Source organism: Stegastes partitus, unplaced genomic scaffold, assembly GCF_000690725.1.
Source record: "Stegastes partitus isolate 25-593 unplaced genomic scaffold, Stegastes_partitus-1.0.2 Scaffold180, whole genome shotgun sequence".
NCBI lineage: Eukaryota > Metazoa > Chordata > Actinopteri > Pomacentridae > Stegastes > Stegastes partitus.
The window spans coordinates 199,974-217,093 of NW_007577911.1; the positions used below are offsets into that span (position 1 = coordinate 199,974).

Genomic DNA, 17,120 nt, shown 5'->3' on the forward strand with positions numbered 1-17,120 from the left:
GCGGGACAGCAATTCTCATGAAGCCTTAAAACTTCAGGCAGGTAACTTCTTGCTATTGCAAGAAAACTGGCAGACTGGCACATAATATACATTAAAGTCAGGGGTATGTTCATTCAGAGAAATACAGTTGTTCATGATGGGGAGCCAAAAAATAAGAGTGATGCACTGAAAAAGGAAGGTTTTTATCATGTGTTCTATCTCAGGTAACTAACTGAGCTTTCAAATTTTACCGATCAAGTTTTAAACACTTCATGGCCTACATCTGAGTTGTATTGATAAACTGCTCAGGCAGGGCCCGTAATGATCTACGGCTGAGGCCAGGTACAGCCATGAACAAACGTTTCCATAGACATGTAAAGATAAAGTCATTGAAACACATGGGTCTATGTCATGCACTTTGGTCCTTCTATAGATTCCTGAAAAGTCTGCTGGAAATATGACAAAGTCTGCTGGGTCAAAAGTATATGTACAGTGATATTTTGTAGTTTGGCCATTGTCACCTCACACTTTTAGTAGCTGTCTACAAGCTACTGTCAAGCTTCTGGTCGTATCTTTGACCACTTGTCTTGACTGAATTGGAATTGTAAAACTACATTTGTTGGCTTGTTGACACAGGCTTGTTCTTCAGCACAGTACACAGTTGCTTGATGGGGTTTAAGTCAGGATGCTGGAAAGATCTGCCTAAATTCCTAATTCTGTCCTGATTTAGTCATTGCTTTACTATTTTTTTATGTACATTTGAGGTCATTGTCATGTTGGAAAATCCAACTGCATGCTAGACCCAACCTTCTGGCTGATTATTTTAGGTTTTCCTGAACTATGTGGAGGTAATCATCCTTCTTTACTGTTCCATTTACTTTATGTAAAGCACCAGATCCACTGGCAGCAAAACAGCCCCAGAGCATGATACTGCCACCACCATGCCTGATGATAGGTTTGGTGTTCTTGAGGTTAAAGGCCTCACCTTCTCTCCTCTAAACATATTTTTGGTCATTGAGGCCAAATAGCTATTTTTTTGTTTCATCTGACCACAGATATTTCCTTCAGAAGGCCCTTTCTTTGTCTGTGTGACCAGCAGCAAACTTTAGCCAAGGTTTAAGGTGACATTTCTCTAGAAACGCCTTCCTTTTTGAATGACAGCCTCTTGGCTCATGGCAATAGAAAACACACTTGACTGTGAACACTGATATCTGTGTTCCAGTAGCTTCTTATTTATTGCAGACCTACTTTTTGGTGATTCTTGGTTGACTCTTGACCATTCTGACCAATTGTCCCTCAGCAACAGATTTTCTTCCTGAGTGTGGCACTGACCCAGACTTTTCCACTGTAGTGTTTGTGGCTGAGTCTAATGATTGTATTAAATCGGCCCTAAATAAACTGCGTCGCCAGCTGTAGTCAATTGTAGTCACTTACAAGAAGTTAAGAGGCCATACCATGAACAAAATTTGATTACCACAACTTTTTACATCACCAAAACGGTAATTCAAGTTGCTGTATGTATACTTTAGACCCAGCAGATTTTGTAATAGTTCCAGAAGACCTATAATAAACCTATGAAAGAACCAAAATGTATGATTGTTTTTTTTGTTTTTAATAAAGACACATGTGTTTAGTGATTCCATCATAGAAAATTCAGAGTTATAAGAGCAACTGGATAGTCAAAACTGCCATGATATACATAGTCTTTACAAGTCTATGGAAAGTTTTGTTCACGACTGTATCTGGCCTCAGCCTCAGATCATTAAAACTGAGGTAGTTACCGGAGAGAGAACACATTATGCAAACCTTTGTTATTCAATGCAGTGCTCTTATCTTTGGCTCCAAATCATGAACAACTGTATATCTCTAAATGAACTTACCCCAGACTTAATCTATATTCTGATGGTGCCAGTCTGTCAGTCTCCTTGCAATAGCAAGAAGCTACAAGCAATAAATACAACAAATTGTGTTTTGGATGCAGCTCAATTGCACTGTGACGGATATATTGTTTATTAGACAATTTTCAGTTTTAAGGTTTTTATCTATTTTATTGCTTTTTGAGCAGAATAAACAAGTGTTGGTGATCTACACAGTGAATATGGCTGCCTGTTAACGCCAGCACAACCTGATGACTGCAGCTGTTTGCAAGGTGGTAGCATTTAAAAAAAAAAAAGTCTGACATATCACAGTAGGTAAAGCACAGGCGTAAATAGCATTAAGGATGGCTGGCTGATTTCATTTAGCTGCTTCAGCACTGTCAGGACCTGCTAGGCCAGGTACATAGACCTGAGCTGTCTAATGATATTAAACACCTGTGCTTTTGTAAAACTATAACAATGTCTGTTGTGAAACTCAACAATCTAATCTCTTTGAGTTTCCACATCAGTTTAATTAATTTAGTATTGATTTATGGCACAGTACAGATAGAGGACCTTACCGATGACATTACAGAAATTCACCAACAGATGGCAAACAATGCACATGAGTGTGAAAAGTAAGACAGGAACTTCCAATAGTGAACTGAGAGAGAAACATGAAGTTGCTTGACTGGGTTTTTGGAAAACAGGAAAGAGGTAAAAGCACAACAATAACTGACAGGTGATTAGCTGATTAATACTGGACATGGAAAGAAGGACTCCAAACATGGCTGCCTCCATCAGCAATGTATATTGTTGCTGTGTGCTTTATGAGCAGGGCATATGGAACAGCAGTTTCAAGGCAAATCAACACAGCTGTTAGTAATGACACTAACAAGGCTTAATACATGTTGTAACATGTCTCAGACCAATATCCATCAGCCATAGAGTGTTTAGCGGCTCTGCGGATCTATAGCACCTGCATGTTGCTTTTTTCTTTAAAAAAGGAGCAGACTACAACAAGGCAAGGGAAGGAAGTGCACGCATTTGGGCTTTTCAAAGTAAAAGCCTCTAGTTAGACAGATAAAAAGTTAACAGGATAAATCAAGGTATGCTACACTGTCAAAATAAAAGTTCTGAATTGCTGCAAAGGCTTACCAGGAACTCTGAAATATACTGGGGCTTCAAAAATATAGTCCATCCATCCATCATCTATACACCGCTTAATCCTCACTAGGGTCGCCCGGGAGGCCGGAGTCTATCCCAGCTGACTCAGGGCGAAGGCAGGGGACACCCTGGACAGGTCACCAGTCTATTGCAGGGCTACTTCAAAAATATAATGTACTGATGTAAATCATGCCTTATGTATAATTATAGCAGGACATAAAGTGGCAGAAGCTGCATTGGCACACCCAAAATTTCTGCAGGCATTTCCTAGTTACATTTAAAAGTCTACTCTGCTTATAGAAAACTCCTCTCATAGGGCGCCCCGGTGATCCATAAACAGGGGTTATAGTCCCCAATGCAACAGCCATGGGTTCGAATCCTGTTCTGAAGGTCCTTCCCCCACTCTTCTCCCTGCTTTCCTGTCTTCCTCTCTCCACTTACCTGTCTAAGAAAGTCGATAGGCCAAAAAAATAATTTAAGAAACTCTTAGAAAACAGGCTATGCAGATAGAATCTCCTGGTTTCACCTTGGATACATTTGACCTCAGAACTCCAACTTCAATCTTTTCAAAGTAATTTTTGGTGAGAGTAAAATGTCTAAAAGAACCAAAAATACATGTCCAGTTGCCTTTTACCATGCTTATAAGTTTACACACCCTGGCAGAATTTGTGATGTTTTGGGCCATTTTTCAGAGAATATGAATGATAAGAGAAAAACTTTTCTTTCACTCAGGGTGAGTGGTTGGGTGAAGCCACTTATTGTCAAACAACTGTGTTTACTCTTTTTTAAATCATAATGACAACAGAAACTACCCAAATGACCAAAAAAATCATAAATTCTGCCAGAGTGTGTAAACTTATGAGCACAACTGTAACTGTTTGAACAGATGAACGTGGAACCTTCAGGCATCTGGAAATTGTACCCAAGGATGAACCAGACTTGTGAAGGTCCACAGTTCTTTACCTGATATCTTGGCTGATTTCTTTAGATTTCCTCATGTTGTCACAACAGGAAGCAGAGTGTTTGAGGTGTGTCTTAAAACACATCCACAGGTGTGCCGCCAATTACCTCAAATGCTGTCAATTAAACTATCAAAATCTTCTAAAGCCATGACATCATCATCTGGGCGTTCCCAAATAGTTTGAAGGCCCTTAGTGTACGTAAACTTCTGACTTTGAAGAAAGTAATAAAAAATTCTCTAAAAAAATTCTCTCTTGCATTATTGTGGCGTTTAGAAGAAGAAGAAGAATAACAATTATTTTGGTAATCCTAACTGACCTAAAACAGGAAAAGTTTAGTCTGATTTAATCTCAGACTGAGAAGGAAAAAAAAGACTTCTATGTCTTTTTATACAGTGAATGTAAACTTCTGGTTTCAGCTGTGTTGCTCCACTCTGTTGGTCACTGAAGAGAGCAGACACAGACTGTGTTCCAAATGACATACCTTTTGTTTTTTCTTTTCGTATGTACTACAGCTTCCCTTACAAATTACGCACTTCATGCAGTATGCATACAGTGGAACTTCTTCCTCAAAATATTGCACCTCAAACTCACCATCATTGTCAATAGTTCGATATGAGCTGAAAATGTAATTTTGTCTTGTATAGATTTTTAGTCAGTAGGTCATTTCAAGTGCTTCAGAAAAGACACAAAAGATAAGTCAAATTGAAATGTATTGGTTTGAAATTTGTGATGGGGGGACACGAAAAATGTTGGCAATCCATGTCCCTGGACAAGAATCAATAGATTAAGTTTCGTGACTATTTGCCGTGAGACTGGGTTGCATACCGACATAGGCTGAAAGGCTACTCAGCGAGGAAGAAGACGTTACTCCAGAAGAATAGAAGAGCCAGATTACAGTTTACAAATACACACAGGGACAAAGACCTTAATTTCTGGAGACATGTCCTGTGGTCTGATGAAACTAAAATTTAACTATTTGGCCATAATGACCATCATTACATTGGAGGAAAAAGGGGGAAGCTTACTGACCTGAAACAGGAAAAGTTAAGTAACATTTAATGTCAGACAGTGAGAAAAAAAAAGGTTATGTGCCTTTGTATACAGTGTATGTAAACTTCTGGTTTCAACTGTATGACACCAATCAGTCCTTAGAAAAGCAAATTGTTAAAAGCTGATGTTTTCTATTGTGTGGACTGACTTTGAGGAAGCAGACTTTCCCTGTTACAGCTTGTTACTTTGAAAAGGTGGCTAACCACAGACCTTTATCCATGTCAGGCACTTCGACAGCAAAAACATCCGGAAGAAATAGAGATACACAAACAAGTGCAGGCTCAAATCTGATTTTGGTTTTATTAATTTGTGCCCATGTGCTTAAGCGAGAGCACATGGTGGAGTTACCACTTCACTGTAAAACACACTAAAGGTTGATAAGGTGGTATATAAATTCTCTAAACATTTATATATTTTTGCAGGTTTAGGTGTTATTCATTGGTATAAGTGTATCATCAGTGCAGATTTACTGTCATTGTCATACACTGAAACTATGACAATGTTTACCTTGTCCTTAAGCTCCCAGTAGACCAGAGGCAGTTTTAATACAAGACTACAAACGCCTTTTATTAAACAACTTAGACTTTTAACACTACAGTGGTTCTGTTAACACAGCAGACAGAATATTAGGACCTTTCATATGGTAGTACCTGTAGACCTTAAGCATTCCATTAGAGGTGAAAGATTCAGGGTCTAAGTAAAGGGATTAAAGGTATGATTAGTGATTGCATTGCTATTATAAAGGAAACCACTCCATCAGTGGGACATTTATGCCCTCTGGTGGACTGATGATTATACAGTATCTGTGTGTGGGGGAACAGGTCGCCAGTCCATACTTATACTTAGGAATGTGTGTAAATATAGGCACAACTCTGACCATGTGTACGGTAGAATAGTGAAACTACAAATAGAAAGCATTCAGGGATTTTTGGCAACAAAAATCACATTCCAGCGTGAGGTTGGAGACATATGCAGCATTTCCAGCCATCACTGAGCAGGACCATCCCGGCAGTGTTGGATGCCATAACTCCCCTGGCCCCAGCCTACATCCAGTTCCCTTACAGCCATCACCAATGAGCCCAAATCAAACGAGGACCATCACTGGCTTCCTAAAAATAAGTGGAGCCATAGATGACACCCACATCGCAAGCAAAGCACCATCACTAATGAATTTAATGTTGTAAATAGAAAAGGGCTTCATTCAATCAACGTACAAATCATTTGTGATGCACATTTGTGGCTATCAAACTGTGGCCTGGAGGAACGCATGACTCATTCATTAAGCAGAACAGTTCTGTGGGTCTCCAAGCAGGAGCTGTTGAAGATGGCTGGCCTATTGGTGAGTGTCACAGAGTGTGAGATGTTTTTGCTGGACTTAGTTTGGTTATTAAAACATCTCATCTGTAGGTGATCAGGTGATTTGTCCTCTGACCCAACAGAAATAACTGGTTATCTTGTCCCATGCAGCTTTTTTCCTTTCGCTGCTTAACCCAACCTTTAATGCACCAAACAATATTTTCTGGTTTGCTTCAGCCTCGCTGACAAGTACCTCGATTTCAGTTTCAGAAAAGTTCTTCTTTTTCGCCCTTTTTGCCACGATGATGGCGACAGATGAGAGAAAAAAAATTTTTCACCTGTTTTATAAAGAGGCTTGTTGTTGCCCGACATGGTGATTTGGAGGCGTTTCTGAAGGCAACGTGGACGAGCACGGAGGTTAAGAACAAGTGGGATTTATCAACACTGATGACTTACTGATGTGTGTACGACCCACGTATGTACGTTTGATAAATACGGATTTTTTTGTACTCATGCACATTCAAAATTTCATTCCCACAACAGAATTCAGAATCTTTTCTCCGCACTGATGACAAATGAGGCCCCTGGACTTTATCATTAGCAGTTTATGTATTACACTGCTGCCCTACAATTGACTGACTGGATAACTGCATCAATAAACAGGTGTATTGGTAGTGCTAAGAACACATCCATCCATCCATTATCTATACACCGCTTAATCCTCATGAGGGTCGCGGGGGGGGCTGGAGTCTATCCCAGCTGACACATGGACAGGTTACCAGTCTATCACAGGGCTACACTTAGAGACAGACAACCATGCACACTCACATTCACACCTACGGACAATTTAGAATCACCAATTAACCTCAACATGTTTTTGGACTGTGTGGGATTAAGCCGGAGAACCCGGAGAGAACCCACGCTGCACGGGGAGAACATGTAAACTCCACACAGAAAGATCCCGGTGCCCCACCAGGACGTGAACCGGCAGCCTTCTTGCTGCGAGGCAATGCTAACCAACTGCTCCACCCTGCAGCCCCTCTACCTACCAGCAGACATTAAATTGCAGGGTGAACTTGTGGTGTCAGCTGATCCCATGTCAGACATTCCTCCTGTTAAAATGAGTAAATTAGGAGACATATCCAGTATTTTCAGGTGGTGGGCTTAAGACTTGGAGTTAGCACCTAATTAGTATGATAACAGATTCAGGAAATGAAACTCAAAAGGTTTAACAAACTATTATTCATTTGTCCACAAGGGGGCATTCCAGACTCTGAAGCATTACAGAACATATATGAATTGTTCGAATGACTTCTACAGATACTTGCAGGTCAGATTCAACCAAAACCTCAAAGAAGCACTAGAAAGGGGGGCTTTAGGATTCCTGCAGGTATTTCTATCATTGCTTAAATCCAAAACATGCAATAAAATTGTATCCAAACTTTATAATAGCACCCTACAGTTGAAACAGGGCAACACAACAAGAGAAGGAAATGTTTTGATATCTTTTGAGAGTTGGGAAAAAAATAAGTCAGCTACAATGGGTGTCAGCAGGGTCAGGGAGGCTAATGAAGGTAATCACTTTCATGTTTTCTGGGATTGCCAGGCTACCGTAGCATGTTCTGAATGGGTTCACGAACATATAAATAATCTATTTGGTGTAAACATTTCTTTTAAATGTGAAGTTGTGTATTTTGGTGACATATTGTTTGACAACTGGTGTGTCAATGACAAGAAGTTACTCTGTATTGGCAACAAGTACAAAAAAACCCATCAAGACAACTGATGAAGCCTCTTGGATGAGAGGTGAAACGTCTTCAAGGAACTCAAGCAAGTCCAGTTGCTACGATTAATCTACGAGAAGTATTGAGGGCAGACTACAGAAACTCAAAGGAGAATTTTCCTTAGAGAAAAAGGGGCACTGCAAATCCATACAACGCTGAGTCAGCACCATTGTCCTATGATGAAATATTTCCATCTTGGTGGGAGTGGTCCGTCCAAGATGACACTGCCTTCCATCCAAAGGGTACGAGGGGGTCACTAAATGTTTTGATGGATTTGGGTGGTTCAGGCGTCGATCCATTACCTGCTTTATGGGTAGGTGGGGCCTGTCCCAGTTGACATTGGGTGAAAGTCAGGGTAAATGATAGATACATGCACTGATACATTGGACACAACCTCTTACAACAGTGTTTTTATTTGGGTTTAAAATAGACACAGGCCTGATTGAATGATTCAGATCTGCTGACTGATCATGTCGCAGCAGGTAGCTCAGTGCTTCAGTTGTGCTGAATATTGCACATCCACAGGAAACAGGAGACTGTTGCAACATGCATAGGTTAGACATCCTTACATTTCCACACAAATACCCCCCACCGGACCTTAAAGTATCCCGTGTTACAGTGTCCACATTGACTTTGGAAGGATTTGTATTAGAATGTTTTACTTGTTTTCACTCATTTTTAAAGATAAAATTACAATATATAAAATATATCCTCAGCCTTTAACTGTATCAATACAAGGCATCAGCAGCCTCAGCATAATGACATGTTCCTTAGACGTGATACAGCCGCTTTTCATCGAAGTGTAGTTGTGAAGTAGGAAGAGTACATGAATGAGCTTTCATCTCTGATATACAGTAAACCTACTCTGTTAAGGCAAGTGGTGACCAATATGTTGTGGAAAATTTGCAAAAGAATGATGCCGGATATCTTGAAACATATTGCAAATACAAACACACACACACAAGAAAAGATAAAAGTCGTATCGATATACACACACTGGTGATGAAAATATTGGCCTCTCCATCAGCCACAAATTTCAACCAATTTATAACAAGGGGCAAGAGAAATGTGGTCCTATCTGTGGATAAAAACATCATTCTTAAAATACACACTTGTTTTATGGGAAGGTTATTACACTGGTAGATGCATTAGTCATGCCAGCTCCCTGATCAATTTTTATTCTTTGATTTTTAACAAAGCGAGGTACTATATTGTATGTCCTTAGACACAAGGCAAGCCACTGGTCAGTAAACTACGTACTGTGGATGTGGATATATTTCATCATGCCGGGTCTGTTAAGTATCTGCTTCGGGTCATCAGGACACTTCTAAAACTAAGAGTAATAAAACTGATTTATTTTGGCGGCCCGACTCTGGCTAATTCAGGATGTTTTGTTTTATTTATTTTCAAAGCAGGTTCAGCGTAGGAATGGGTTAACAGTGTTGCTCAGTGATGATTTAGACATCTCAGAAACATCTTGTAAGAGACGTAAACTTTGAAAAAGCCAGCCATGATTGTACACGACATTGTCAAGAGAAGCAGAGATGTCATCACCAAGGCGCACTGAGGTTCACAAGGCCATCGGAGGGTCCGTGTTGGTTTTATGCTGAGATCCACAAACACTAACACAATGACTAATGCCAAGTTTTCTTCCATGAAAATAGTCCTTGATGTGTTTTTGCTGTAACTCCACACCATTGCTACCTATAGAACATGTGGATGTATGTTTATGACACTGTTTCATTGCAGCTCAAGCACCCCAGCTCAAACATTGTAAAACTATTATATGCTACACAATGGGAAGCTGTAATATGGAAGTAATCCAGCTGTAGATGTTCAAACTGGAAACTGATTCTGAAGAATAATGATACAAAAAGACCCGCCCTGAAAGACGCCAGGATCAGTTCCTGTGGGGTGTCACGTAATAAACCACTGACTTCTGAATCTGTGTTTTTGAGACTGTCATCAGTGCACTTTAGTTTGAAGGCAGGAATACTCAGCCATGACTGTTTCACTCATGATGTGTCTTCAGATCAATAAAAAAACACCGTATGGACATGTTAGCAAGGTTAAAAAGAAAAAAATCACCACATGGGGTGTTTAAGGGACCCCCTTTTAATGAGATTCAATTGAAAATGAACCAAGGATAAAATCTACTGTTCTTATTTTGTGTAAATGTACTCAAAATTTTGAAAGTAAAATGCGACTTAAGCAGCAAATCAAGCTGGTATCTTCTAAAGCTTTAGTTTTCTGTCTTGGTGTTAGCGTCCCTCCACTGCAGCTCAACTGGGAGACACTGGATTAGAAATGAGGAATGGATTAATTTACTAGGTTTATGAGCCAGAAAGCCTTTTACCAGCCTAATTACCAGCCGTTTACTGAGCAAACAATACGTCTTTATCAGAGTCCATCTTGGAGTGCAGCGTGCTCCAGCCTGTCTTCTAAATGTGCTGTCCTCAGGTTGAGAAGCACCTGTTTGTACCGCATTTTGTTGGAAGATGCGTTAAGAACTCTACTTGTTCATTAGGACTTTGGCCTCATGAGAACAAGCATCTAAATCAATAGTGAAGCTGAAAAACTCACCTTTTCAGTAGTTGAGTTCACTGATGCCTCCACAGTGCTGCTGCAGAATAATTATAATATCTGATACTTTTGTTTGATTTACTTTCTTTGCTTGTTTTTCTTTTTCTACTAGATAATTTTAGACTTCCAACAAAAGTCCTTTGCTTTTAGTCGCAGTCATTCACTATTATTTAACTCACTCTCCTGCAATTAGTCTCAAAAGATGCATGTCAGTAATAACTGTAAACTCTACTTCCCCGTCGCATTCTCATCCACAGTCACAACACACTACATCACTCCAATTAAATACGCTCTGTGAATTACCCTTTAATCAAAGTTATATTCTCAATAATAAATAACTGTGTGCTTTTGTGCCCTCTAGCAGTTAAGTAGCAAAATATAATGTTACATTTCCGTTGCCTATAGCAGCTCTGTCCCTTTACTCATCATTGTCAATGCAATGGCTAGATGATTAGTGTCTTCCTTCAAATTTAAAAAAACAAAAAAAACACACAAAAACCTCCCAGTGAAAAAACAGTTTCCTTACAAATGCTCGCCGTCACGTTACATAAATAAATACAGTCATTCAAGGAAGAAATGACGATGAAAACACACACAAAGCAAAGCGCCGTTCAGGGGATGCACAGTTGCAAAACTAGAAAAAACTTTGGACGTTGAACTTTTTGCTAGTTGCAGCGTTAAGGGAGTGTGAAGGAGTTGCACTTGGAGTTCCTTTTTATCCGCGTATGCTGGCAAAGCAAAGACATCTGAATATGACTACTTTCCAACGTCTTGTTTGAAACTCCATACGGTAACGACGTGGACACATACCCCAAATTTATTCTGTTTTCATTACATTTCTTTTCATTTTTGTTTAAATAATATATAATAATAATAAAAAAAAATCAACAAATATACAAATGGTTCATAATTAAGAGCTAAAATTTTTTGAACATTACATTCAGGAACATTCATATTGAGTGAAAAAAGAAGCAATAACCAAACAAGAGAAAATAACAATAATAATAACAATAATAATAATAAAAAAACATATTCACAATAAGTATTTTTGAAGACTATTTATCGCCACACAGTTACCATATGATACAACTTATTACTAGTTCCTAGCAGTCCAGACTCCCTTGCAGGGTGATGAGTTATTATAGTTTCTCCTTCGAGGGGATCCAGATATAGGGTCCTGAATGTTCCTCTATGACCTGTTTGCAGTGGTTATAAATGTCCTCTAAGGTGTCTCCTTGAACCAACGCTGCAAAGCAAAAACTGTGTATGAGCTGTGTACCGAACATCACTCACATTCAGACTTTCTCACTAAACATTCAGTAAAACCTCACGGCTGCCTGTTTATAGCCCCTGTGCAGTACAGAAGATTAGAAAGGCCCCGTAGATCGTTTCTATCAAGTTGTACACTAATTACTGCTGGCATTTGGAAGTTTCTAAAAACAAGAAAAGTTAGGACATTTTCTATTATCACATAAAAACTTGACACTTAAGGGCTTTTACATACCTTCCTCTTTAAAATTATTCCACATTTTCATTAAACTCAGAAATGACAAACGCTGTATCTAAAAGGGAACATCTGGTATCTTTAAACTAGACTATCGTATGAAAGGTCAAAATTATAGATACCAGAATCCTTTCCCAAATGTCTGTCACCAATAACAAAACACACTTATAATAACAGCAAAATATATTTACAAATTAACTGACATGTCTGTAATGTCTACTTTTAAAGTGTGGATGAGGAAATCACATATCTGTGGCATCTGCATGCAGTCATGTGGGCATCACCGTTCCTGTTCTGAGGTCAGTTTGGAGGAGAGCTTTGACATCAGTATTCTACATGCTTAACTGTGAGGCACAAGCTGGATACGAATGGTTGCTTTTGCATTGGTTGTTTCTGTTACTATCATACCTGTGAAGGATTCACCAAACTCTTGTTCCAGCTTCATAGCCCTGTCAAACGTCTTCTTGGCTTGTTCCTCTGTCAATCTCTTATTCATGTCCCTGCACAGAGGGGACAGGACACAAAACACACGTGACCAAAGTCCCAGGCAGCAATCTACTTTAAAGTCCCCCTGCACTTAAAAATGCATCGCTGTACTGTACTGAACAGCACTACGCGATACTGTTGCTGTTTTCTGGTCAGAATGATGTCTGAGGGAAGTCTGACATGTGAGTGTTTTCAGAGCTATGTGTTGAGCTACATTCAGCTTTAAGACAAGCATGTACAAACATGATTTCTGACACCGGCAACATTGTGGAAGCTCAGTCCAATGAGCAACAAAGTGAGGTATGCAGCTTATAACTTTCAGCAAACATTGATTGACAATGGACTTGCAGTAGGACAAATCTTGTTTCTAGCAACTAAATCTTTAAAAATGAACCATATTTAGATGTTTAAACATCCAGATTTTGTATTTTTATTTATCACAGAAGGATTTTTTTTAGTGATTTATTATCTGATGCAACTGATGCAGAAAAAAAGGACAATAATTCCATATGCAGTCTTAAAATTACAGAGGTGCATTCACAAAAAAATCTGCTAATTTGATGTACTTTACTTTCCAAAATGTGAACAAATACACACAAAAACCAAATTAGAGCCCACAGTGTGATTCACTAAAAGCATGTATCAGGACAAGAACTGGAATGCTTAAGAACTTGCGTGTGAATGATCAGATTTTTTTCCATTTTAGTGATTTTGAGGTAGTTATCGGTCCATACAATGCTACATGGCAAAATGACACTTTTATTGGCTAATCTGGCATATTTTGAATTCCAAAATGTAAAATGCAAGGTAAATTGCCACCCAATGTAATCTATTCACTATATCCAAAAAAAAAAACTTTAATTTTAAAAAACAAAAACAAGTTGGGTTGTTCCCTAAATGATTATATGGCCGGCATGTACACCTGCACTCATGTAAACAATCACACCCCTAATATGAACATTTATCCCCCAAAATGTTTTTTTTAACACACTTAATGTGTTAAAGTCTGGTTCTGACAAGGTTTCTTGTGGCTATAGAGGAGTTTTTCCTCCCACTGTGCTGCTTGTAAGGGAACTGTCGGGTCTTTCTCTGTAATACTGTCGGGTCTATTACGTAAAGTCCCTTGAGATTACTTGTGCTATAATTGTAAAAGTAATTGCATGCTAAATTAAAACTGAAAGCTGGCAGTTAAGGCGCCTAACTGCTTGTAATATATATATATGTGTAACCTGTAACACACAGGTTTATGTTCTGTTAGTAAATGAATGATAAATGGAACTAGTAGGAACCAGTCTATTGGAAAACTGAAGTATATAAATGGTTTGTGGTAAAACTTTAAATTAATACTCACATTAGCGAATCAATAGACTTCGGTTTTATGAAGATGGCAATGGGATAGAGTTGTGCTACTTGTAGTCTTTTGATGGCATTTCCAGACACATCCAGAATGCAGTGTTTACCCTGGGACAGAGGCATGCATTTAGAAGAGATGTAATACACAGAATAGCACAAATTCTAATATTAAAGCTTCACTCTGCAAAGTTCTTTAATATAAAAATAAATCCCATGTGTTATGATCTGTTCTGTTTTAGCAGATGAACAGACCTCACACCACAAGGCCTGAACTTCAGATTCTTAAGTTTACATTTTTGCCAACATGCAACTCTTATACAGAGGTTTAGAGTCTCACCCGCTCAGCCACATATTTCACAGATTGGACACTCGTTCCATACAGGTTATCATTGTACTGCCCCGCCTCAATGAACTTGTGCTCTTGGATGTCTTTCTCCATTTGCTCTCTGGACATCACAAAGTGGTAGTCCCGCCCGTCCACCTCGTAGTCCCTCTTTGGCCGAGTGGTATCTTTGGTGTGAGGATGAGGAGAATAAGCTCTTAGTAGCCATAACGAGACAAAGTACACACTTGCTGTATTCATGATTTCTCACTTAAGAACTCAATAAAATCTCCAAAACACAAAACACATCCTACACCACAAATATTAACGATGCATATTAACGTCTAACTGCTGATACCTTGTTGGAATTACCAACAACAAAGATAATAATTCCAATCATATTCTAAGATTCTCAGAAATATGAGGTGGATTGTCTACCTATGTGCTATGGAAACTAAAGCTTTGGCAAACAAGGAACTATTATTTAAATGCTAGTATACACCGATAGCCAAAACATTAAAACCAGCTGTCTAGTATTGTGTAGGTGCCCTTGTTCCTCCAAAACGGCTCTGACTCATAAAGGCCTGGACTCTACATGAACTCAGAACCTATCAAGAAGGATGTGAGCAGCAGATGCCTGAAGTCCTGGACGTTAGGGGGACCTCCACGGAGTAGACTGCTATTTGTTCAACACATTCCAAAGGCTCAAAGATCTGGGAAGTCAACATCTTAAACTCTTCATTGTGTTCATCAAACCATTCCTGAATATTGTGACAGTAAGATGCCACTGCCAGCAGGGAGTACAACTGCCATGATTATTCTCGTAGATTAATTAGTCGTTAGTGCTCCCCCTGCCAACTCACAAAACGAGGGGGAGGAGCAACAAAAACTCAGGTGTTAATGGCTCCTTAAGGCTATCAGTGTCTGGAACTCCCAACTAATCAGTCAGAACTGATGAAGCCTCTTGGATGAGAGGTGGAACGTCTTCAAGGAACTCAAGCAAGTCCAGTTGCTACGATTAATCTACCAGAATAACCATGACCTGGATGACTGAGAGTCTTCACAGACACAACTGCCATGAAGGGGTGTAACAGTGTTTAGATAGGTGCTACACGTCACATGACATCACATGAATGTTAACATCTCTTCCTCATGTAATCAACATGCACACACCCTGCCATCCAGATGATATAAAAGAAAACGGGACCCATCAGCATTAAGAACTGACTGTTCACTTGCTGCCTAACATACCCCACCCCTGGACAGGTGCCACTGCAAAACTGACTTCACCCGTTAGTGGTTTTAATGTTGTGTCTGATCAGTGTACCTTTGAAAAAACAAGCTGTCTAACAAATAGTGCTTCTACAGTGTTAGGAAATGCACGTTATCACATTTCAACAAATATATACAACATAGCACGAGTGTCTCTGACACCAACAATCCCTAAATGGATGTACACAAGGAAAAAAGGAGTGTAAAAAAATATGGGAACAAACTGCTTTAAACTTAACTTTCTAAACAAAAGGGTGGAAAAATCAGCTTATCGGCTCACTTACCTTGGCAACCTGAACTGTTAGCAGCTTTATATGGTTTAAAGGGTAAATTGAAATAAAAGAGATGGACAAATCAAAACATGCAAAATAAAAACATTGCCTGATGAGGAGTATCATCACCATCACACAATGCACACAGAGGCGACCCTGTTTAGCTGAGATCACAAACCTTGTCACACGTAAACAGTTAAAAGTTGTTTATCAAATGTTTGTTTGTCACTAAGACCAACTTTGCCTCCACACAGACTAAGACTGGCTGGATGAGTGGATGAAGCTGGTGTACAATGAAAATGACTCCACAGTGAATACAATCACGGCAAAGACTGATTAAGTCGTAAACACATCAAAATGCACAACTTTTGGTTATTGTCAGCATCACATCACGTCATACCACAACTATGATTAAATAATGCAAAATGCTGCCTGTGAGTTCACATATTGTCTGTTTCACTGTTCATGAAGAATGAAAAAATAAATTCTTGCTCTGTTTGCATGACCTACTTACGTGGCACACATGATCCAAACTTGTCTGGGAACTCTGATATCAGATCGTCATTGATTCTGTCCTTCATCGGTCCGAGGATTATGATAGGTCTGGCATAAGTAACTGGAAAGAAAAACACAGACTGAGTGCATTTCTTAAATATTTCTTTAGAAGTCACCACATCTGATTCATTGATTTCAGACAGTGTTTTTTTTTTTTTTTTTTACATTCATTTAAAAACAGCTGAAGAGAGGAGTAAATCTTATGAATGGTATTTTTCTTATGATGTCTGTAGCTGAGCAAAGACACATTATGCAAAATATGTGGATATATTTAGAACATAAACAACAATGAAATGTATGAATATGAAGATACAGACAATGGTGGGCCAACGTTAGTGACATTCCTGCTGAGCGCTGACTGCCTCCAGTCTGCTGCAGCACAGCACCTTATCTGACAAAAGCAAACTGAAAACTACATCTCCTAATTTGAAATATCGCTGTAGAAACTCTTAATTGGTGATGTCCCAGTAACCCTTCTGGGTTGCAGCGTACCACTGGATAACCAACAGCAGTTATGACCAAGAAGACTCCTGATGTAAGGGTTGGATTTTTGTCTTAGTTCACTAACAGTAGATAGTTTACTATCTACACAGTTGGTGAAGAATCATGCATATACATACAAACATATTTTAGTTTAAAATGTACAATAATTTAATAAAGCAATGTGATAAGATTGCTT

At 39.1% G+C, this 17,120-nt stretch overlaps 1 protein-coding gene across 1 annotated transcript in view; it reads right to left on the bottom strand.

Moving 5' to 3' along the window:
* Positions 1–10,963: 10,963 nt before the first annotated feature.
* Positions 10,964–17,120, bottom strand: part of dlg2 (discs, large homolog 2 (Drosophila)) — a 37,259-nt gene continuing 31,102 nt past the window's right edge. Inside the window, exons 15-19 of the mRNA XM_008280038.1 lie at positions 16,401–16,502; positions 14,358–14,530; positions 14,019–14,128; positions 12,590–12,681; positions 10,964–11,923 (exon numbers count right to left, since the gene is read on the bottom strand). Coding sequence (XP_008278260.1) covers positions 11,817–11,923; positions 12,590–12,681; positions 14,019–14,128; positions 14,358–14,530; positions 16,401–16,502 — 584 coding nt within the window. The 3' untranslated portion in view covers positions 10,964–11,816. The remainder of the gene's footprint in view (positions 11,924–12,589; positions 12,682–14,018; positions 14,129–14,357; positions 14,531–16,400; positions 16,503–17,120) is intronic.